Raw genomic sequence first — 23,381 nt, 5'->3', positions numbered from 1 at the left:
CCTCGGGGACTCGGGGGTGTTGGGCAGACTGGTCTGTGATAAGCCAGACTAGGCCTTGGGCACGCCCAGAGACAGTGCCTTTTCCAGGGTTGTGCACGTTTGTGGTGATGCTCGACCCAGGTTCCTCACCTCCTCCGGGTCCTCTGGCATCTGGAGGTGCCAGCTCAGCATCCTGGTCACGGTGTATGCAGAGGGGCAGGGTAGAGAGCCTGCCTCAGAACCCGGACCCAGAAATTTGAAAACCAGTTCTGCTGCTTAGGGCTTCCCTGGTGGCTTGGCTGGTAAAGAATCTGCTTACCAACACAGGAGACCTGGGTTCGATCCCTGGGTTGGGAAGATCCTTGGAGAAGAGAATGGCAACCCACTCCAGTATTCTTGCCTGGAGAATCCTGTGGACAGAGGAGCGTGGCAGGCTATGGCCCATAGGGTCACAAGAGTCGGACACGACTGAGCGACTGTCACTTGCACTTCTTTCTGCTGCTTGCTTCCTGCGTGGCCTTGAGCAGGGTGCTTACCTTCTCCCGCCTTCCTTTTGGCTTGCTGCTCAGGTCCTGAGCCTTACCCTTCCTTCTCTGGGAAATGGACATGATCAGGCGGCTGTAGGAAAGACTCACTGTCAGTCTTAGGGCAATGGCAAGTGTGGTTTTTATTTTTAGCTGTGTGGGGTCTTCGTTGCTGCGTGGGGGCCGCGTTGCTGAGTGGGGGCTACTCATTGCAGTGCACAGGCTTCTCGTTGCAGTGGCTTCTTGGTGCAGAGCGCAGGCTCTAGGCACACAGGCTTCAGTCGCTGCAGCGTGCGGACTCCTGGCTCGAGAGCGCAGGCTCTGTGGTTGTGGCGCACGGGCTCAGTTGCTCCATGCAGTGTGGGATCTTCCCAGATCAGAGATGGAACCCATGTCTCCTGCACTGGTAGGTGGGTTCTTCACTACTGAGCCATCAAGTGTAATTTTTTGAGGATGTCTGTGTCCTGGGCCAGGTCTGTACGTGTGTTGTTCAGTTAATGTTTGTGATTTTCTTAGTCTTCAAGCCTACATTGACACTGTAACAAGGGAAATACATCTGAAGACCAACAGATGTGGATAACATTGGTTCTTAATTTTTCCTTTCTACTCTCTTTACAAATTTTATCCAAAAGTGGTCATATTTTGACTTTTAAAAATCCTTTTATTGGTCATTGTCTCTAATAATTATTAATGCAAGATGTTTCAATGATGGCATACGTGATACAGATAGATGCTTCTGAAACTATCTGCGAATAACCTGTTTTGTTTTTGTTTTTTTTTGTTTTTTTTTTTTTTAGAATTTCTAATTCATTACAGACTGGAACTTTTGTAAAATGCGGGGAAAAAAAACCAACCCAAAACAAAACCCCCCAAAACTAGAAAAACTGTGGAATTCCTGGATTTCATACCAAGATGAGATGGCTTCAAATGTTTTGAAATGCTTACTATGCATTTCTGTGCTTGCCTCAGATGGGTAGCAGACAGCTGACAGCCCAGCTGCCGCTCACGGTGCCCTCAGGCAGCGCTGTTGCAGAACTCCTGTACCATCGCAGGAGGAACCGCTCTGCCCGCTCTGCCCGGGGCGCTTGCTGCTGTCTGGTATTGGCCGGTAGGCTAGATGAGGTTTTTCTCTGGCCGTGGCTTTGTTCACCACCTTGAGAATCCAGAAATCGAGAGCTGACAAGTGGAGGAGCTTCCATGACCTCCTGATTCTACAAATCCTGAACTTGAAAAGCTCGCAGTTCACATCCGTGCGTGTGAACTCTCTTCCCCCCTTGTCTTTGCCAGTGGTTCCCAAGTCTGATTGATCATCACGGTCACTAGGGTCTTTTAAAAGTATTACTCTGGACTCCCCCCTGTTGAATCAGCCTTTCTGGGAGTGAAACCCAGAAATCTGTACTTGTCAGAAGCCCTCCAAGCATCTGTCAGCTTGCTTTGGGAGCCACTGGTCCACACGGGGCTGCTACCGTCTACTCTGTGGGACTGGCTCATCTCCATAACCCCTGAAGGGCTCGGCTCCTGGCTGTGCCCCAGGGTGGAGGGCAGAGGACACAGGCCGTGGCTCTGACTCTGGTGCCTTTGGCTCATAGCCTGACCTCTCTGAGCCTCAAGGGCCCGTGTGTAAGAAGCCCTGCCACTCACAGGAGGGTGGCAAGGGTCGTGAGCTGGGTGATCTAATGCCTGGAAAAGGCCCGAAGTATAGTTGGCGTTCACAGGGGTGTTAAGGGGCTTCCCTGGTGGTCCAGTGATTCAGACTTCACCTTTCAATGCAGGAGGGGCAAGTTCCATCCCTGGTGGGGGAGCCAGGATCCCACATGCCTCCTGGGCAAAAAGCCAAAACATGAAACAGAAGCAATATTGTAACAAGTTCAGTAAAGCCTTTAAAATGGTCCACATCAAAAACAGCAACAACAACAAAACCCTTGAAGACTGGTAGGCACTGGTGAGGGCTTTGTCTCTCAAAGGCGGTTGCGGTATCCTCACAACAGCAGAAGGTTCCAGGTCTCTCCCCACAGCCATTGGCAGTGGGACTCACACACAGCCTGTGCATTTTATAAAATCGAGGTAGATTCTGAGGCATCAAGTCAGTATTCTCTGAGAGTTTGGGAATGTGACCTGAAGAGTGTCAGTTGCTGTTAAAATTTGGGGGTGCGTATGTGCCAAGTCGCTTCAGTCTTCTCTGACTCTTTGCCACCCTGTGGACTGCAGCCCACCAGGCTCTGCTGTCCATGGGGATTCTCTAGGCAAGAATACTGGATTCGGTTGTCATTTCCTGCTCCAGGGGATCTTCCCAACCGAGGGATCGAACCTGTGTCCTTTACATCTCCTGCATTGGCAGGCAGCTTCTTTACCGCTAGTGCCACCTGGGAAACTGCAGGTATCTTGGTCTAATTAATCAGGACGTGTCTCATTCCATAGCCAGAGGAAGGGCGAAGCAAGATTTACTTGAATGTGATTAGATAGAACATTGTGATATGAAAGGAAATGCCAAAGGCATATTTTAAAAAATTATAATCTTTTCATGATTTGGCAGGTCATTATGATAATTTCTGAGATTTTTACAGACTTAAGAGCTTTTTCACAGACACATTTTTTTTCAGAGAGCATCTTTCCTGATGCTCCAGCTGGAAGGGATTGCTCAGCCTCTTGAATCGCCAAAGGCTTCATCTTATAAAAGCATCTTATAAAGGCATCATCTTTATAAAGTCACCATCTTATAAAGGCATCATCTTTAGCGCAGCTCAGACGTCAGCCTTCTCTGACGCCTTCCCCCAACCCTGTCTGCCAGGAATACTAAATAGGTGTCATCCTGTAGGCCAGCACTCTGATCGATTGGTTTGGGGTGACTGAGTGTCTTCTTGAGGAAGAAAGCCCTGATTGACTAGTGATGTCTGCCAAGCAGCAGGAAGTGGGGGATAGCAGCAGAACCTGATAGATTTCACTAGGCCCTGTGGTTGGGCTTTTAGGTGGACTCCAGCCATTTGGAGCTAAACTGCTTGAGCACAGGTTTACTCCCTAGCACACAGGATACTCCCTAGCAGGGGTTTGCTAAGCACAAGGTGAGAGATTTTAAAAGTTTGACATGTATTGCCAAACAGTCTTGTGACTTAAACTTCTTCAATCTTTCTCCCCTCTTCTCTCAAGGCTAAAGGGCGAAACCCAAATGATGACTGATAAGCAGTCACACGTTATTAGCTCATGAGTTGTGCACCTTCCAGACACAGCTTGGGAGCCATGCATGGTGTTATTTATGCATTTATTTTTGCGCTGGGTCTTCGCTGCTGCACAGGCTTCTCTCTAGTCGCACCAAGCAGAGGGTCTTCTCTCTGGTTGCACCATGTGGGGGAGTGCTCTCTAGTCGTGGTGGCTTCTCACTGCAGGGGCTTCTCTTGTGGGGCAGGGACTCTAGGGCTTGCAGGCTTCAGTGGTTGCAGCTCATGGGCTTCGTTGTTCCTTGTCATGTGGAATCTCTCTGGACCAGGAATCAAATCTATGCCCCTTGCCTTGGCAGGCGGATTCTTAATCACTGGACCACCAGGCAAGTCCCATGGCTGACTTTTAAGGCGGCCCTGAGCATCATTGGTCCCAGAACACAGCGAGTGCCTGACTGTGATTTAGGGCATGGATCAGCCGTGGGAGGCTGCCTGGCATGAGTCAAGGCCCATCAGAGAAGTGACTCCTGAGTGTTTTCTCTGGACGAGGCCTTTCCTGATACCCTGTCTTCCTTCCAAGTCCTCCTCTCTCCCTGAGTGCTAGTCCAGTTTGTCTGATTTCTAGGATGTGAACTCCATGACTTCCCTGTGCCTCACCACTGAGAACATTGCCTGGTGAGTGGTCAGCAGTTCTCTGGGTGATGCTCCCGCTTTAGGGGACAGCGAGTGTCTCTCCACAGCCCTCTGAGCCATTTGTTACGGCTTGTTACTTTTCCATTTGGCTTCCAGAAATCTGCTTGTCCTTTTCTTCCTTTCTCTTGTCCCTTTAATGTGATCACCCTCCATACAACCACTTCACATTCACTGAGCCTTTGCCACGCTTGGACACAGTATTGAGCCTGCTAAGGGCCGCAGCTCATTTCATCCACACTGCGGCCCCTTGAGATGAGTGTGGTTTTTTTTTTTTAATTTATTTATTTTTGGCTGCAGTCCATGGGGTCTCAAAGAGTCTGACACGACTGAGCAACTGAACTGAACTGATTTTTTTGGCTGTCCTGGGTCTTCATTGCTCCTTACCGGCTTTCTCTAGTTTCCGCGAGCAGGGGCTACTCTTCATTGCGGCACTCAGACTTCTCATTGTGGCGGCTTCTCTTGTGGATCACGGGCTCTAGATAGAGCATGCGGGCTTCGGCATTCGCAGTGCGTGGGTCGCTAGTTGCGGCTCACAACCTCTAGGGTATGTATGGACTCAGTAGCTGTGCCTCACTGACTTAGTTGTCCAACAAACAGCATGTGGACTGTTTCCAGACCAGAGATTGAACCCCTGTCCCCTGCATCGGCAGGCAGATTCTTAACCAGTGGGCCACCAGGGAAGTCTGTGAGTGTGGTTTTTAATCCCCGTTTTGTAGATGACGGGCCTCAGGGTCATAGAGGTTAAGTGACTCGCGCAAGAGCACGTGTTAAGTGAGCCAACCAAGGCTTGCCTTGCATCAGGGTCTGAGCCTTTTCAAAGCACCTCTTTCGGCTGCTTTCCTGCCATCCTCTGGGCCTTCGCACCTGTCATTTCCTCTGCTGGTTGTGTCTTTCTCCTCTTTGTTCATAAGGTGAGCTCCCAGAGCTCAGCATGTTTATGCAACATAGAAGACCCTCTGGGTCGAGTGACTTTGGGGAGAAAACGCGAGAGGAAGGGGCAGGAGATGGTGTTAGGGAGAGAGGCTGAAGCCAGATCTGCAAGGAGATGGATTTTTATCTTTAGGGCAGTGGGAAGCATTGAAGATTTTAAACAGCAGGTGACAATATCAGCTGTTGCTTTGGGAAGATCACTCTTGCTCCTTGGTGGAGAAAGACTGGGGGACATTTCTCTCTCTCTCATTCCCTGCGGCTGTTGGAAATAGGGAAGGAAGGTCATATGCAACCTGTAAGTGCCCTCAGAGCCTCATAGAAATTCCAACAAGCAGTGGTTGTGCCTTTTATTTTGGTGATAATGAGAACCATTTGTGATTTCACATTTCTCTTCTGAGGCTGGCTCTGAATCTCAAATTCATTTCTAGTTATGCTATAGTTTGGAAAGAGTTATTTGAGGAATAGGAAGCTCAGTGTGGTTTATGTAAGATGAAAGCTGTTTATATCAATAACTGTGGGGATATGAAATGGAGAAATCCAGTGTTTCAGAGCTTAGCTTAGTAACAATGAGCATTGCTGTTTTAATGACTGCTGGAAACTGTCAAATTTTGTCTCCTTGGTTCCATAGGATTTCTCCCCCCCATTCTCTAGTGAGATGAAAGCTTTGTCTGATGTGGTCAAGTTACTCTCTGGCTGCAAAATAGAACCAGGGTTTTGACAGTTCGTGATAAATACCACTTGCAGCTGGGATGTTCCAATGTTTTATGCATTTATGGAAAATTGTTTTAACACCCTGGCTTCCACTGCCAAACAAAACACAAACACAAAGCAAAACCCTACTTTGCTTTGGAAATGATGGTGACATTTATTTAAAGCTTGTATGTTGTGGGGGCATATTAGCAGGTATTTAGCAGCGAAATTGGCAGTTGTATCTGTTTCCTGCTTACTGTGTGGTAAATGGATTCTCAGCCCCAAGGAAGCTCGAGGAGGGTTTGTATGATTTCTGCGTGTGTGGAGGAATCAAGTAGGTGTTATTAGTGATGTTGTATTTGTTTGTGAAAGGCCTGATGGTCATCTTAAGCTTTTTTATACGAAAATAAGGCAACCGGGGAATATTGATTTTAGGTCTGTGTGACACGAGAGTTTGGTCAAAGGCTCAGTGACTTATTCTCCGTTAGTTAATTCTGTGGCCATCAGTGTCTGCTGTGCCTTTTTCACTTTGTGTTTCTCACCGGTTTGAATAGGGTGGGCACCTGGGAGACAGAGGGATTCCCATCTGAGTGAAGAGCCGCTGAGCAAGTTAACAGAAGCATCAGGATTGCAGGGGGGCCTGAGAAGTTCCATGCTGACTGCACCTGGCTGCTTCCTTGAGTTGCACGTGAAGAATTTTTAATTCTTTTAAAGAGCCTGAGTGGTTATTCTCTCTGATAAATGAAAGAATGCTCATTAATAAGAAACTGAAAAGTAAGGAAAAGTAGAAAGAATGGAAACAAAAAATATCCCGTGACTAATGTCAGTATCTTCTGTATTTCCTCCCTGCGCCTTTTACCTTTTATATATATTGTATTCAGAAAAATAAAATGACAGCTTCCCTTTATTCCTTCTGAAGCGTCTAGATTTAGGTTAATCTCTTTTTTGCCCACAAAACTTCTCCTTACATCCCTTCTGCATTCTAACAGTATGTTTTATATTTTACCTAGAGTACTTATAAATGTTCTGGCACTATTTATACATTATACTGAATGTAGTAAGACCCTGGCTAAGGTCTTGGGTATAGGAGGGGTGATTTCTTGGGAGGGGCAGGGGGACAGGGGCTGGCTGGGGTCTGCTTGACCTCTACATTTGGCGGGGGCGGAGGGGGGGCGGCGGGCGGGGGTGTGTTCTCTGTAAGGTACTTGCCAGAGTCATCTTTCATGGTTTCTGATGAGCATGGCAAGATTATACCTCACATTTCTCTAAAAAATTTTTTTAAATAAATTAGTTTATTTTGATTATAAGCCCCAATAAGATCACTTTTCTTAAAAAAAAAAAAAAAAAAATCCTTTTTTTCTTCTTTTGGCTGTATCACATGGAATGTGGGATCTCAGTTCTCTGACCAGGGATCAAACGTGTATCCCCTGCAGTGAAAGTGTGGTCTTTTAACCACTGGACTGCCAGGGAAGTCCCAAGATCACTCTTACAATCAGAGGAATTACTGTATGCTTTGACCATGCAGGATATCCTTGTTCCCTTTGTATGTTACACGCGGAAAGATCTGTTATTGATTCTGTGCACCAGTCATAGGCTATCTTATCCCAACCTCCATTTTTTATTTGGGATCAGCCGAGAGTATTGAAATGTGGATAAATCTGCAGCTCTCTGCAGGCCTGAGTGGAGGGGCAGGATTGTGGCATGTGGCCCAGTGACCAAGAGCCAGGACTCCGGAGTCAGCCTTAGCTGTGTGGCCTTCATCCTGCTCCTGAGACTCCTCTGACATTATTCCTCTGTCTGTGTGGCGGGAGTAATACCACCTACCTCAGGTGTCTTCCCAGCAGAGAGCAAACAGGGGCCACTGGGCATCTGTGCTGCCTCAGGCGTGTCTGTCACTCTCCCCATCGCCATCCTCAGCAAGGCTCTGATTCTATTGTCTCGGTTTTCAAAACCAAAGCCTCAGTGAACAGAAATGGTTCATCAGGGACTTCCCTGGGGGTCCAGTGGTTAAGAATCTACCTTCCAGTGCAAGGGATGCAAGTTTGATCCCTGGTCAGGGAACTGGGATCCCAGTTGGTACAGGGCTTCTAAGCCTGTGCACCACACCTAGAGAGAAAACCCACACACCCCAACAAAGACCCCACATGCCACAACTAAACAAATGTTGCTGCTGCTGCTAAGTCACTTCAGTCATGTCCGACTCTGTGTGACCCCAGAGACACAGCCCACCAGGCTCCCCCGTCCCTGGGATTCTCCAGGCAAGAATACTGGAGTGGGTTGCCATTTCCTTCTCCAATGCATGAAAGGGAAAAGTGAAAGTGAAGTCGCTCAGCCGTGTCCGACTCTTAGCGACCCCATGGACTGTAACCTACTAGGCTCCTCCATCCATGGGATTTTCCAGGCAAGAGTACTGGAGTGGGGTGCCATGTTACAGCCAAATAAATTTAATAAAAATAAATTTTACAGCCAAATAAGGTTTTTTTTTTTTTTTTTTTTTTTTTTTTAAAAAAAAGAAAAGAAGTTGTCAGCCATTCTACTTGTGCCATTAGCAGGGGATTCTTGACAGGCACAACTCAGATGAGAAAGAAAGCCTTTGCTAGACAAGTGTTCATTTCCTAAGAATAAAAGCCTCAGGTCCAAAAATGACCTGATATAGTCATATTCTGGACTATAAACTGGGACCATTGATACTACAGTGTTCAGTTCCATCAAATCAAAAACATATTCAGCTTAAATGGGTGGATTTGCATAGCTGATCCATAAGGAAGCAGTGTTCATTGTTTCCAGCTCAACAACCTCTCGGTGCCAGCTGACCAGTGGTGGGCTCAGAGAAGGCGGGATGGGCCGTGGGGAGGGTCTGCCCCTGAGCCTCACCGTCTGGTGCTTGTGTGTTGCAGGTGGCGGAGATGCACGGGGAGCTGATCGAGTTCAACGAGCGCCTGCACCGGGCCCTGGTGGCCAAGGAAGCCCTCGTCTCCCAGATGCGGCAGGAGCTCATCGACCTGCGGGGGCCGGTGAGTGCCCCAGCCTTGCCCTTCTGCTCACGCTGTCTGCCTACCACCTCTGCTGCCCGCAACTCTTCTGTTACATCAATGTCGAGGGCATGGAAAAGTACAGAGATTAAAAGGGAGAGCATCCAGGTATCCCCACTCAGATGGTGCCCCCATCCAGGTACCAGTCACCCAGGTGGTTGGTGGGCAAGTGAGTGAAGCTTCATCTGTGTTACAGCCACTCCCCATTGCGCACATGAGCAGCTGAGCTCCACCTCCTGTCAGATCAGTGGCGGAATTAGGTTCTCATAGGAGTAGGAACCCTACTGTGAGCTGCACACAAGAGGGATCTAGGTTGTGTGTTCCTTACAAGAATTATCCCCAAACCACCCTCCCTCCGACGGCCCATGGGAAAATTATCTTCCATGAAACCAGTCCCTGGTGTCTAAAGGTTGGGGGCCACTGTAATAGAGGGATTTTAAACTGCAGCCCTCTTGATACTTTGAGCCATTTCCTTCTTTGTCGGGGGCCATCCTGTATATCATAAGATGTGTAGCAGCATCCCCAGTTTCTACTCACTAGAGTCCAGTAGCAACCCCTTGCCACCCCAGTCACGGGAGCCAAATATATCCCCAGACATTGTCAGATGTCCACTCAGGGGCAGAATCACCCCTGGTTGAGAACGCCCCACCGAGTTTGTTCACTTTGTTAATTCTGTAATTCTCTGTTGAAAGAAATACTGCACTAGTTTAAATATGGTTTTGCGTTCATAAACATTGGGGTTGTTTCCATTATTTTGCTACTGCAAACCACGTTGCTGAGAGCATCTTGTCCTTTTGTGCATGTTTATAACAGCTTTTTCTTTGCTTTAAAACTTTCTTATGATGTCAGATGTTAATAACACCCAAAGATCGGCGGGTGTGTGATACACTTTGATGTGACCATTGTTTGATTGAACTATTGTCAGTCACAGTGAATCTTATTTCAGATTCCCAACACCTGCTTTCCCCTTCTGTATTGTTTTGAATCAAATATTAGGCATTATTTCATGTCTAGACATTTCGGAATATAGCTATAAAAATCAAGAGAGCAGAGCAATCAAGTATAATTGAAACAGATATCATTGTCAGCCTCTGTTATCAATAATTCATTTATACCAACAAATATCAGTGTTCAAACTTCTTCTTATAATTTTCTTAGTTTTTTGAATTGTAGTGAGAAGTGACAGATCTGGGTTTGTGTGCCGTCAGAGACTGGATTTTTCTTTTTTAAACAATTGAAAATTATCAAAATGTGGACTCTTGACAAACCTTGTTACATACATGCTAAACAGCCAAGTAGCATAAAAGGGTATATTCAGTGAAAAAGAAATCTATTTTCTGTCCCAGGGGCAGTAACAGCGATCAGTCTTGGGTTTGTCTTTCTAGAGATGAGCGTGGCTTGAGTAAGCCGTGTACATGTGCCTGCGTGTTTAATCACTAGTCGCCTGCTTTATTCACTGTTGTGTATATTACTTGTCTTCCTTCTAACTATACACTTTAGAGGTCACTTTATTTTATCGATACTTTGCATGTAGGTCTACGTCATTGTTTTAAAGAGCTGCATCATAATCCTTTGAACTGGCAATTCCAAAGTTCGTCTAACCAGGCCCTATTGATGGATATACAGTTGTTTTCTGTTTTTATCTTTGAAACAGAGTTGACATAACATCCTTGTGAAATCCCACACTTAGACCGGAAGGTTGTCAGGCAGCTCATGGAGCTCGCTTGACTGGATGTAGATCCAGAGTTCTCATCTTACAAGATTCTGGGGCACTGAATCTTCTTTTTGTCCTCCATCAGAAGGGAGGACCTTTTTCTGTCCTCCTCTACCTGTTGCAGGAAAACTCTTTCTGAGCGCCAGTACCCGTCAGGAGCTCCCAGTTGTCGGAGTTCCAACAGTGTGTTGGGCACACATGGTTCTCTGCCTTCCTTATCTCATTTGATATATTTTTTTAAGTCTTTATTGAATTTGTTACAGTATCACTTCTGTTTTGTTTTGGTTTTTTGGCTGGGAGGCATGCGAGATCTTAGCTCCCTGACCAGACCAGTGAACCGCCTGCATTGGAAGGCAAAGTCCTAGCCACTGGACTGCCAGAGAAGTCCCCTCTCATTTGAAGTCCAGCCTGTGAATCAAATGAAATTAGCCTCCTCTTGAGTAAGCACGGCAGCTGAGATGCAGAGGGTTCAGGCCCCCTGGACTTATGATTAAGCTCCAGCATGGTGCTGGGCCCCTAGCCCATTGGGCTTCTTCAGCTCCAGGTCCTTTGCTTTCTCCCTCTGTGGGGCCTTTTCTCCCATCCCTTCTGCCTGGAGTAAGGCTCTGGGCCCAGGCCACTCACCATCAGAATCACCTCCTCAGGAGACCCGACAAGGGCAGATTTTCCTTGTCAAGTGTGATGTTTGTATGTATCTTTCTCTCCTTCTCTTACTATAATTTTATGTTTCTCTCTCACTAATCAGTGTCTCGAGGCACCACCACCTCTTTGAGGGTAAGTGCCCTGTCTTTTTCCCTTTAAATTCCAGTGATTCACACAGTAGGTACTTAATGACTGTAAGTTGACTTACAGAATGAGTGAGTGAATGTCAAGTAGTAAGTGGTGGAGTCCAGGTTTCCCTGGACCCCTGATAAGTGACCCGTCTTCTCTCCTCGTGCCGCACTCCCTTTGGCCTCCAGTCTGGATGCCCCTGAGGGCAGTGACATCCTTTACCCAGAGGCAGCTCGAACTGTCATCAGAGCCTTTCCGGCGGGCAGGCTGTGATGGCCAGCAGTCAGGAGAGAGTAAGTGGTCCTGCAGGCTGTTGGGAAGAGCCGGCCTTTCTGACACTGGCCCAGGGAAGCCCCTTGACCTTGTCGATTTTGCCTGAGGCCCGCTCTGGTCATCTGCCTAGAGCCAGGCAGCCTGGACAAAGGAGGGAGGCAGCCGTGAGCTCATTTGCGGTTCTGGAGCCCACTCTTCCTTCCCAGGTGGTGCTAGCGGCAAAGAACCCGGCTGTCAATGCGGGAAACATGAGACGAGAGTTCTATCCCTGGGCTGGGAAGATCCCCTGGAGGAGGGCATGGGAATGCACTCCAGTATTTTTGCCTGGAGAATCCCCATGGACAGAGGAGCCTACCGAGGCTGTGGTCCATAGGGTCGCAAAGAGTCGGATACCACTGAAGCAACTTAGCACGCCTGCATGCTCCCGCCCGTCCTGAGGGGCCACTGTTGGGGGAGGCTCTTCCCATTGCCACTCTCTGCTGCCCTCAGATTAGACTTCCTCCCAGACACCAGAGTATTCAAGGGCCCCAAGGGCAGGGAGGGGTCTGCTGTGTTTGGAAGCCCTGGTTTCTTCTTCTATCGGGTGGCTTTGGGGATTCCACGAGATGCTGCTGGTAAAGGCACTTGTTGGTGGGCACTGGGGCGGAGAGGGGTGGCCCTGTTTTCGTCTCTGAATCTCCATGCCCAGGGCTGTGCCTGACACAGAGTAGGTGCTCCGTTAAGTGTTTGCTAGGTGAGAACTTCACTGTTTTAGAGCAGAGGACAATTCCATGGAGCAAATAATAATTTTTCTTTTGGTTGCACCTGTTGGCCTGTGGGATCTTCCCTGACCAGGGACTGAACCTGTGACCCCTGCAGTGAGGGTCAGAAGTCTTAACCACTGGACCGCCAGGGAAGTCCAAATGGTAATTGCTTTTTTAGAGATAGGTACAAAGACACAGTGTCTTCTCAGTGGTATGTTTTTATGATACTATAGACTTTTAAAGTAAGTCGTTTAAGGAGGAGTTTGGGATTAAGGGTTGAATTTTTTCCTTTTATTTTTTTGAATGCAAGTATTTTTAGGACTCTCGACTCATTATTCTCTCCTCCTCTGGTATAAGATGTGAATGAACGCTGGAGTTTTTGTTTGTTTTTTTTTTTTTTTTTTTTAAACCTTTTAGCAGGATTTGATTACAGCCCTGAAAATTCTCTGGGAGAATAGCTCCTATTTTGAATAAATGGAGACAGAGTCTTGTAAGACGGCAGGATGCGGCGGTCAATTACAGTCACAGCACATGGAGAGCAGCTCATTAAGTGCACGTTTGTTCCCACCAGGGATGAAAATTCAGTCTCACTTTATGTGACTGCACTTGGATTGCTCCCTTTCCTGCCGCCTCTGTGGGTCTCTGTTTCCCCGTCCCATGTGCTGTTTAAGTTGATCGCCTCTGCTTAAGCAGAAAAGACGGCACCGCTTGTTATGGCTGGAGGTCTGCAGCCTCACTTCCCTGACTCGAAGCATCAGCCCTGTTGGCTTGTTTTCCTGCCACCTGTCCCCTCCCTTGTCTGTCTGATGAGAGCCATTTACTACGTGCGTGGTGGTGGCATGCACTTTTAGCCTTTCCCCTAGCACAGTATATTCATTCGGTCCATTTCTCAGCTTAGCAAACCGAGGCACAGACAAGTTTTAGGACTCACCCCGAGGCACACAGCTCCGTGGTTGCACCAGATTGCAAATCCAGGACCATATCGTTTCTTCAGCGCCCTGCTGCTTACTCTCCTGTTTCTCGTTCCTTTTTCATTTCAAGCAGGGTTTAATGTCTTTTGTCCTCCGGGCACAACCCTCCTGGGGATTTTAAAGGTTCCCATCCCTCTGTGACAGAGTTCTCAAGCATTCTACTCCCTGCCCGCAGACTGCATCTTCCACTGCCTTGTCTCCTCCTCTTGCTTTTTTTACATCAAAGCGGGTTGTTGTTGTTTTTCACTTAACTGATCACTTCATCTTGATGTCAGACTACACTCTTTGAAATTTGTAATCTAGAGAAGGTGGAGTCTTCTGAGAGCAGAATACTTTCCTGAGAGTAGAATAGTGATTCAAAGGATGCACATAGGTGGTGGTGGTTGTTCAGTCGCTAAGTCGTGTCCAACTCTTGGTGACCCCTTGGACTGCAGCACGCCAGGCTTCCCTGTCCTTCTCCATCTCCCGAAGCTTGCTCAAACTCATGTCCATTGAATTGGTGATGCCATCCAACCATCTCATCCTCTATCATCCCCTTCTCCTCCTACCTTCAATCTTTCCCAGCATCAGGGTCTTTTCCAGTGAGTCCATTCTTCACATCAGGTGGCCAAAGTATTGGAGCTTCAACATCATCAGTCCTTCCAATGAATATTCAGGGTTGATTTTCTTTAGGATAGATAGGTTTGATCTCCTTGCAATCTGAGGAACTCTCAAGAGTCTTCTCTAGCACCACAGTTTGAAAGCATCAGGTCTTGGGCTTCTTCATGGTTTCTTCATGGTTGCTTCTTCCAGCCTTCTTCATGGTTCAATTCTCACATCTGTTCATGACTATGGGAAAAACCATAGCTTTGACTCTGTGGACCTTTGTCAACCAAGTAATGTCTCTGCTTTTTAATATGCTGTCTAGGTTGGTCATAGCTTTTCTCCCAGGGAGCAAGCGTCTTTTAATTTAGTGGCAGCAGTCACCATCTGCAGTGATTTTGGAGCCCAAGACAATAAAGTCTGTCACTAGGTGGTACATATGAAAAAGAAGGGGTATTGTGATAAATCATCTCAAACAAAGATGGTCAGGAGGCCTCTCTCTGTAGCACTTTCCACCAGGGCCATCCACGAAGGGTAGACCTGGCATGCCCCTTACGCATTTATTTCCCCAAGGACCATCTTTTCTAAGATGCTTTCCAAGGGATGCTTTTAGGAAACTTAGGGCCGAGTTACATATCACATTCGTTACCCACACATGCTGCAGGGAGACCCTGACAGCCTGGGCTGTCCCATGAAGCTGCCCCAACCCGGGACCCACAGAGCCTGGAGGGGGAGGTGGCATTGCATGACTGTGGGGTGCCCTGGACCTGCGCTCTGGAGGTGAGTGACCGGCTGGGCGTCCACTGCCCTCCCACCCACCACCCCCATTGGCCTGGCTCTCGGTCATCTGAACTCCTGTGTGTCCCCGGGCACTTTGAGCCTCATGCACACAGGCTCCCAGAGAGGGGCCGTGCAGGGCTCTTGGGTTCCCTGTGCTCTCTTTTTCAGCCTCTCGTTTATTTATTTGGCTGCGTCGGGTCTTAGTTGCAGCACGCAGCGTCTTCATTGTGTTGCGGGATCTTTCACTGTGGCATCCGGGCTTAGTTGCTCTGCAGCATTTGGGATCTTAGTTCACCATCCAGGGGTCGAACCTGCATCCCTAGCACTGCCAGACAGGTTCTTGACCACTGGACCCCAGGGAAGTCCATCCCTCTGCTTTGTAATCTCTTTTTCTGTCTCTCTCTCTTTCTTCCTACTTCTCCTTGTTTCTCACTCTCTGTTCCTTTCTGTCTTGGTCTGCCTCTGCCTGTCTTTCCTTCTCTCTCTCTCTTTCACCCACTGTGTGTGTGTTGGTCTCTCTGCCCCTGTTCTGACTGACTCACTGTCTCTCCCCAATGCTGAGTCTCTCTCCGAGGCTGTCTCATGCTCTGTCTGTCTCTCGGCTCCCCCTTCCCTTCCCATTATCTCTAGTTTCATAAACACGTCCATTGCTCTACAGTGTAATGATGATGCTATTCATTGCAACTGACTTGAAACATTTTAAGCGCTTTCCATTTCAGGTCCCCCAAAGCGCCTTACAGTAGAACCACCTTCCACGAAAGCCTGCACAGACCTGCCCCTCTTCCCCGCACCCCTCCTGAACACCTGGCTAAGCCCCTAATCTGTTCCAGTGACACTTTGTGGGTCAGCATCTGTCACTCTGTATTATCACTTGGTGTTGAATTTTCCTTTTTAAATCTGAGGATGGATAGCTGCCTGGCGACAGGGGCTGTGTTAACTTTCCTTTTCTTGGAGGCTGGTGCGCACACTCAGGGAGCAGGTGCTGTGTGAGTCTGCCCACGCACCTGCGGTAGCTATGGAAACTCTCTATTAACCGCAGTGTTTGATTATCCAGAAAGGTGCCATCCTGGAGGCTGTCGGATGGCAGAGACTTCCTGTTAATTCTCGCTGTAAGCTGCTCAGTGTTTCCATGGGACCCCCTTCCCTCCATTATTGGAATGATGAAGCTGATGGGAGAGAAAGATGAGGGATTTAAAATTCAGGTGTGAGACAGATGGAAGAAACTCATCCCAAGTTTTGTAATAAGGTTCACTTTGAAATAAAATACTTCTTGGGACTTTCTTGGTATCTTTAAAACCTTCCGAGGGAGTGATCTCATTTGAGAGCTGATGCTATTTAAGTCCTGAAGCTTAATAAGAAATATATTTTTCAGCTGGGTGGCACTTGCCGAATATCTAATGATCAAGTACTAAATTGTCTGTGGTCCCACGGCAGCTCTAAACAGCGTGTTCCAAATTATAAGAAGCTTTTTAATTCGGTGCTTGGACATCCGTGTTCTAATCGTCTACCGTCTTGAAGGAGATTATTTTTAAAAGTGCCATTTAAGAGAGGCTACTAAAAATATGTCTCACATAGAAGCTTAGCTCAGAAATATTAGTTTCTGACACAGAATCATCCGGCAAGATGCTTGCAGAACCCACTTTAAACAGCTCAGTGCTGGGGAATAAAAGCCCCTCTTTGAGCCCAGTTTCTGTCTCTGTGTGCAAATAGGCAGTCACGTGCTCCTTGACATTAATGCTGGACTCACAGGTCTGTCTTCCCAAGGGTGCCCAGGTTATATCCCTGATTTATGCCTGGTTCACTCATCACCATAAGTAGTTCGGTTCCTCTGGGGAACCCTGAGGGGCTTGGGTTTAGGGTTTGGGTGGACAGAGCCTGGCTAACCCAAGGCTTATGGCTGCGGAACTTTGAAATTACATTTGCAGTAAGATTGCAAGTGTTGGCTGCTCAGTCATGTCTGACTCTTTGTGAACCCACGGACTGTGGCCCACCGGGCTCCTCTGTCCATGGAATTCTCCAGGCAAGAATACTGGAGTGGGTTGCCATTTTCAGTTGGATGACTGAAATCCTGAGCTCGTGACCCATACCAATTACTGGTGCAAACAAGGCTACTCATCTTTATTTAATAACTTAGCTCTGATCTCACTTTTTGCCTTCTACAGAAGCTGCTCCCAGCCTCCACCCCCACCTCTCAAGGGTTAAACCTCAAGGTCTTGAGTTGCTTGGCTCCTAACCATTGTGTTTTATTGACATGTACGTTTCTCAGTCTAACGTCGTTAACCAGGAAACACGGTTCTTGAGTCTCAGGCGCCACGTGGGACTCCTGTGTAGACTGGCCCAGGGTTGGACCTCTGTCTCATGCTGTCAGACTGGGCCACTGTCCTTGACTCATGTCATTCTTGTCATCCTCAAAATGCAGATTCTTCAGCCTCTTCTGTTCTGTCCCCACAGCCCCTTGTCAATTCTACTGATCATAACGTGTCCATCTAAATTCCAAGTTAATTGACCATATTTCTGCTAAATTAACACACACTGTATTTCCAAGGATACATAATAACCACATGATTATACTTGTACATACCCTCAACTAAATATAGGTGCTTATTTCTTAATTTAATAAATATCTTTCTTCATGATAACAGAGCTCCCTTCTGATTAGTCTTGCCTTCCCTACCAATTACCCATGACTTAATTTTTTTTTTAAAGATTTCTATTTTTTATAATTTTTTTAAAAGGCTCATGTCTTCTCCTTTTTCTCCTGGTTCATCATGAACTTGGGGCTGCTAATACGAAGTGACGTTCAGTGATGGCTCAGTTTTCATTGAGTGGCATCAGAGCCTCAGAGAGACCGTACAGTTTGTTCTGAGAGTGTTCCCAATCTCCTTAAAAAGTGAAAGTGTTAATCGCTCAGTCCTTTCTGACTCTTTGCGACCCCATGGACTGTAACCCACCAGGCTCCTCTGTCTATGGATTTCTCCAGGCAAGAATACTGGAGTGGGTTGCCATTTTCTTCTCCAGCGGATCTTCCCGACCCAGGAATCAAACCTACATCTCCTGCATTGCAGGTGGATTCTATCTGAGCAGTAGAGAAGCCCAGTGTCCTTGAAGTGGATTTATATAACCTTCCAGTGGAAATAGATGCTGTTTTTACTGTGTGTGTCATGGAGGTGGATTCCCTGGTCAGCCGGTTTGCAGGCTCTAGAGCAGACTGTGCCTAGATCCGTTGTTACTTTTCTAGGAAACCAAGCCAAATGATTTGCTGCCGTGACCTGTTCTTTTGACCTCTTCCTGAGGGACAGGTACCGTCTTGGAACTGATCCTGGGGTTCCTGAGCCTTCCTACCCGTCGGGTCGACAGAAATACTGCTGCTCTCGTTTCTGAGGAATAAGGTTCAAGTGGTGTTCCCCTGAGCCCAGAACCTGCAGGCCTCATCCACACCGAGGTGGGTGGCCCAGGTTTGAGATGTGACTGATGCAGTCAGTCAGGCATTTGAGATCGGACTTTGCCACAAGACTTTTGATAAAGTCAGAAGAGCCTTGTGTTCACTTAGATTTTTATTTCTTTCCTAGGAAAGTGGCTTTCTTTTTTCGTCCTTCTTTTTTTTTCGTTTTGCTGTTCAGAGTGTCATCGCCTCTGCTGGCATGAGAGCATGTGCCCCCGGGTGAATCCCCGCCTCCCCCTGTTACAGTGAGGGTCCCAGCCAGCTGTGGCTCCCAGAGTCCCTGTACAGGCAGATCGATATTTATTTAGGCCTGTGCTGGGTCTTCGTTGCTGTGAAGGCTGCTCTCTAGTTGCGACAAGCGGGCTTCTCATTGCAGTGGTTCCTCTTGTTGTGCAGCACGGCTCTCGGGCGTGCAGGCTTCAGCAGTTGCCTCTCCCAGGCTCCAGAGAAGCACAGGCTCAGGAGTTGGGGCATATGGGCTTAGTTAACCTATAGCATGTGGGATCTTCCTGGAACAGGGGTCAAACCCGTGTCTCTTACACTGGCAGGCGGATCCTTTACCACTGAACCTCCAGGGAAGCCCACAGATCTTTTAGTTTCTTCCCTCCCCCTCTACCCCCCATTGAAGTAGGTTTGACCTACAATGAATGCTGTGTTAGTTTCAGGTATACTGCAAAGTGATTCAATTGTATATTTTCTTCTTTCAGATTCTTTTCCATTATAGGTTATTACGAGGTATCGCATATGGTTCCCTGTCCTATACAGTAGGTCTGTGTTGTTTATCTGTTTTTTATGTGCTGTTAGCTTCATTTTAGAAAGGTCTGGCAGATGCTGCAGCGGGACGTGACTCTGGCCTTGCCTGGCCCCTCACTCTTGGCCCGTGGGCCAGAGGCCAGCCCCTCCCCTGTGCGCATGACCTCCAACTTGTGTTGCCTTGCTTCTCTGCTTTTTGTCTTTCAGAAGATCTGCTTTCAATTTTTTTTTTCTAAATGACGCAAATAATGTAAGAATCTATTTTTGAAAGAAATTAAGCATTATACAACTGAAGAGAGTATAAGATACAAGTGCCTCTCTCCCAGAGATCCTGACTCTGAAAAGCTTGCTTGTATCCTTCATGAGTATGTGTCTCCTTCTCCTCTGTGCCCACCCTCCCAGATTATCCCCACCCTTGAAACTCCAGCTCATTCTAAAGCCCTCAGTGACTTCTTCAGTTCTAATTTTTTTGTTTTTATTTTTAACTTCTGAGTTCCTATAATCCTCTTCCCCTCTGGACCACCCATTTTGTCTACTTTTCTTATGTTGTCTTTTGTTTTGTTGTTCAGTTGCTAAGTTGTGTCTGACTCTTCACGACCCTGTGGACTGCAGCACGCCAGCCTTCCCTGTCCTTTGCTATCTCCCGGAGTTTGCTCGGATTCATGTCCATTGAGTTGGTGATGCCATCCAACCATCTCGTCCTCTGTCGCCGCCTTTTCCTCTTGCCCTCAGTTTTTGCCAGCATCAGAGTCTTTTCCAGTGAATCAGGTCCTCGCATCAGGTGGCCAAAGTATTGGAGCTTCAGCATCAGTCCTTCCAATGAATATTCAGGACTGATTTCCTTTAGTATTGACTGGTTTGGTTTGGTCTCCTCGCTGTCCAAGGGACTCTCAAGAGTCCTCTCCAACACCATAATTCAAAGGCATCAATTCTTCCTTGCTCAGCCTTCTTTATGGTTCAACTCTCACATCCATACATGACTGCTGAAAAAACCATAGCTTTGACTAACCCGACCTTTGTTGGCAAAGTAGAGGCTTTGCTTTTTAATACTCTGTCTAGGTTTGCTATAGCTTTCCTTCCAAGGAGCAAGTTTCTTTTAATTTCATGGCTGCAGTCATTGTCCATAATGATTTTGGAACCCAAGAAAATAAAATCTGTCACTGCTTCCACTTTTCCTCCATCTATTTGCCTTGAAGTGATGGGCCCTTTTGTTTGCTTATTTATTCATTTGTCCTATGGAATTTTATCCAGTTGATTTTTGTCTGCCACTGGACAGAAGTTTGTTGTCCAATGGAGGACACACAGAGACCCAGTAACCATGTAATTGCAGGGTTGGGTGAGGAAGGTCTGGCAAAGGGAAGGCTCTTGATACAAATGTGCTGAATGACCAAATTAACAAATAAGAGAATTAATGTAGAATCAGGTGTAATGATGGCACAGTGGTGGGTTAATTAGCTGCTGAGATTGTTCTGGAAGTTTTAAGAGAGGAAACGTTTGACTTGGGTTTTGAAGGACGAGTAGGAGTTGGTTGGGAAGATGGGTCTGTCAGGAGAAGGGACTGGTAGTGTGAATCAACATGGCACGTCCATGGATATGTTCATGCCCTGGTTGCACCGGTGTATCATTTGGCTTCTCCATCAGATAATGAAGTCCCTAAAAGTGCAAGTGGCATTTCCACTGCTGCCTTCAATGGGCGACATTTATTGAGCACTTTTTATTTACCAAATACATCCCCAAGTGGTTTGCAGGTATAGCAAGCCCATAAGGTAGATATTCCTGATTCCATTTTAGAGATAAGAAAACTAAGGCACAAGTGAGATAGATAATGTGCCCAAGTCATCAGGACTGGTAAGCATGGAGCCGATCAGTCTCACTTTTTCATTCTTCATGTCCTGTCCTTACATGGGGTGATGCCCACAAGAGAGTTCTTTGAGGTTTGAATTAAATGAGATAATCTCTCTAAATGATCCAAAGTTGGGGTCAAATATCAGCTTGTCAAAAGCCTGAATAAAATAGCACCCACACCCCCTGCATTATTAACATTTTTCTTCATAACACTTATCACTGCTTGGCTTAGAGTTATTTGCTGTCTCAGCCTTTGTCCATTGTAAGCTTGACTGTGTCCCAGTACCTGGCAGACAGTATTAAGTATTTATGGCATGAAGGAATGAACGGATATTAGCTCTCACTTCCCACCGTAGCATCCTGACTATGGCTGCTCAGAAAGTACTTGGTAATTTCAAAGCGAAACACTTTAAGCCTGCCCCCTACTCTGGCAAGGGATCATGGATTTATATGTCTCACGATGATCAACATTTGTTGTCTTCATTTTTTATTTGTTGTTGTCATGTTCGTGGAACTAAATATCACATGTCTCCCACCCCTTAATTCTCGTGATGTCTCTTTTAAGCATTTCCAATTTGAATATGAAATTATCTATCAATTACAGAGAGAATTTTTGCTTTTCTTGGTGGCCTGGAACCAAACCAGGGCTTAACTGGAGAAACTGTTGGTGGGAGAGTGAGGGCTGGCTGGAGGAAGCTCGCCCCCCACCCCGGGGCCCAGGCTGGAATATCACTTCTCCCCTGGACAGTGGTCAGATCTTGCCCGTCCCCCGGGATCCTGGATAACACCTCCTCTGTTGATTCACTGTAGACCTGTTAGCATCCTCTGTGTGTCAGGGGTTGACCCCTGCACCAGCAATACAGAGAACTGGCCTTGGAGTGTCGACTGGGTCCTCCTTATCAGCAGCATGCTGGAGGAGATGCCCATGTGAGCCAAGCTGGGTTGATGGCATCCAGGCCCTCGCCAGAGCCCATGAGCCACAAGCGTGTATTCCGGGATGTCTCAAGGTCCAGATACAAGGGCTCAACCCCAGTTCAGTGGAAGGAGAATTTCTGCAGTGGGGCCAGGACACCCTTCTTGTTGACACGAGTGATTCTAACACAGGTGGTGTTGAGAACCGTGACACTTCGAATTTAATGAAGTTCTCTTTTCATTGGATTCAGTTTGCTTTCTCTGTATAGCAAGTACATTTGGTTTTCTATTTGCCAGAGTGATTTCCTGTTGAGTAAATTTTATAAGTAAAAAAGATGAGTTGATTAAAAAATGACATCAGTGAACAGTAGTGCAAGTAAACAATATGTGAGTGTGGCAGACATCACAGCGGTGCCTCCTGATGGACTGAAGTGTGGGAAGTCCCCCGCTCCAGTTTATCCCAGGGTCAGAGTTTTAGGCCTCCTGATTTTGACTCCCGTAGCATCACTGGGACTAATTGGGCAGTGCCAAGGATTCCTGAAGGGCTAGCACCGAAAGAGTGAACAAAACTCACCATTATACTTTTTAGGGGTTGTACCAGTTGTCTATTTCTGCATAACAAATTGTCCCAAGATGTAGGGATAACAGCATTTATGGTCTTATGGGATCTGGGGGTCTGGAATCCATGCAGTTTGGTTGGTTCTCTCCTTGGGTCCAGGCTACAAACATCTCGGGCCTGACTGGGGAAGGGTCTATTTCCATGCTCACCCGTGTGACAGGACTTAGTTCCTCAGGGGCTTTTGGACTGAAGGCCCAGTTCCTCCCAGGCTGTTGGCTGGAGGCTGTTTCTTGCCGCCCAGGTTCATCATAGCCATTCACTTCATCCAAGTGAGCGAGCCAAGAAAGAGACCAGCTCCACGGAAGTCACAGTCTTTTGCACCCTGACCTAGGAAGTGGCTTCCTGTCACTTCTACCTCCGTCTGCTGGTTAAGAGGAGTCAGTGGGGCCTGCCCACCCTCAGGGCGAGGATGACACAGGACACGGATGACCGGAGGGGGACTGCCTGGATGCATGTTAAGAGACAGCCCAGCACAGACTTTGCTGAAGACACCTGCTAATTCATACCTGTCACCTGGAGTGTGGGAGGGCGTACCCGCAGGTCCTAACACCCGTGCTTCCTCTCAGCAGTCACTGGTTCTTTTGTGGACATGGTGGATCTTGTAACTGGTTTTGTTTCACAATTTGGTCGTGAGGCATTTGAGTCAAAATTACTGCTTTTTATTGAAAATAGAGAAATGATTATATAGAAATTTATTTCTTATTTTAAATCTGAAGACTTAAAAACATTAATTTATTTATTTGGCTGTGTTGGGTCTTGGTTGCAGCACACAGGATCTTTGATCTTCGTTGTAGCATGCAGGATCTTTAGTTGGGGCATGTGGGATCTTGTTCCTTAACCAGGGATCGAACCTGAGCCCCCTGCATTGGGAGCGCAGAGTCTTAGTCACTGGGCCACAAGGGAAGTCACAGGAAGTCAGAGAAATTTATTATCTCAAAATTCTATGGCAGGACTTCTTGTGTACCTACTCTCTTTG

At 47.2% G+C, this 23,381-nt stretch overlaps 1 protein-coding gene across 8 annotated transcripts in view; it reads left to right on the top strand.

The window, feature by feature from the left end:
* The window catches only part of SNX29 (sorting nexin 29), a 586,612-nt gene that overhangs the window by 349,641 nt on the left and 213,590 nt on the right, over positions 1-23,381 (top strand). For 7 of the 8 annotated variants that reach the window (XM_044935759.2, XM_045164260.1, XM_045164261.1 and 4 more), the window contains one exon: positions 8,866-8,982. In XM_044935759.2, coding sequence (XP_044791694.2) covers positions 8,866-8,982 — 117 coding nt within the window. Of the gene's footprint in view, positions 1-6,522; positions 6,574-8,865; positions 8,983-23,381 lie in introns of those variants that run through there. The other variant, XM_044935765.2, reaches the window with a different exon arrangement.

This window comes from Bubalus bubalis, chromosome 24 (assembly GCF_019923935.1).
Source record: "Bubalus bubalis isolate 160015118507 breed Murrah chromosome 24, NDDB_SH_1, whole genome shotgun sequence".
NCBI classification, from domain to species: Eukaryota; Metazoa; Chordata; class Mammalia; order Artiodactyla; family Bovidae; genus Bubalus; species Bubalus bubalis.
This window is presented reverse-complemented; position numbering and strand designations above follow the sequence as displayed.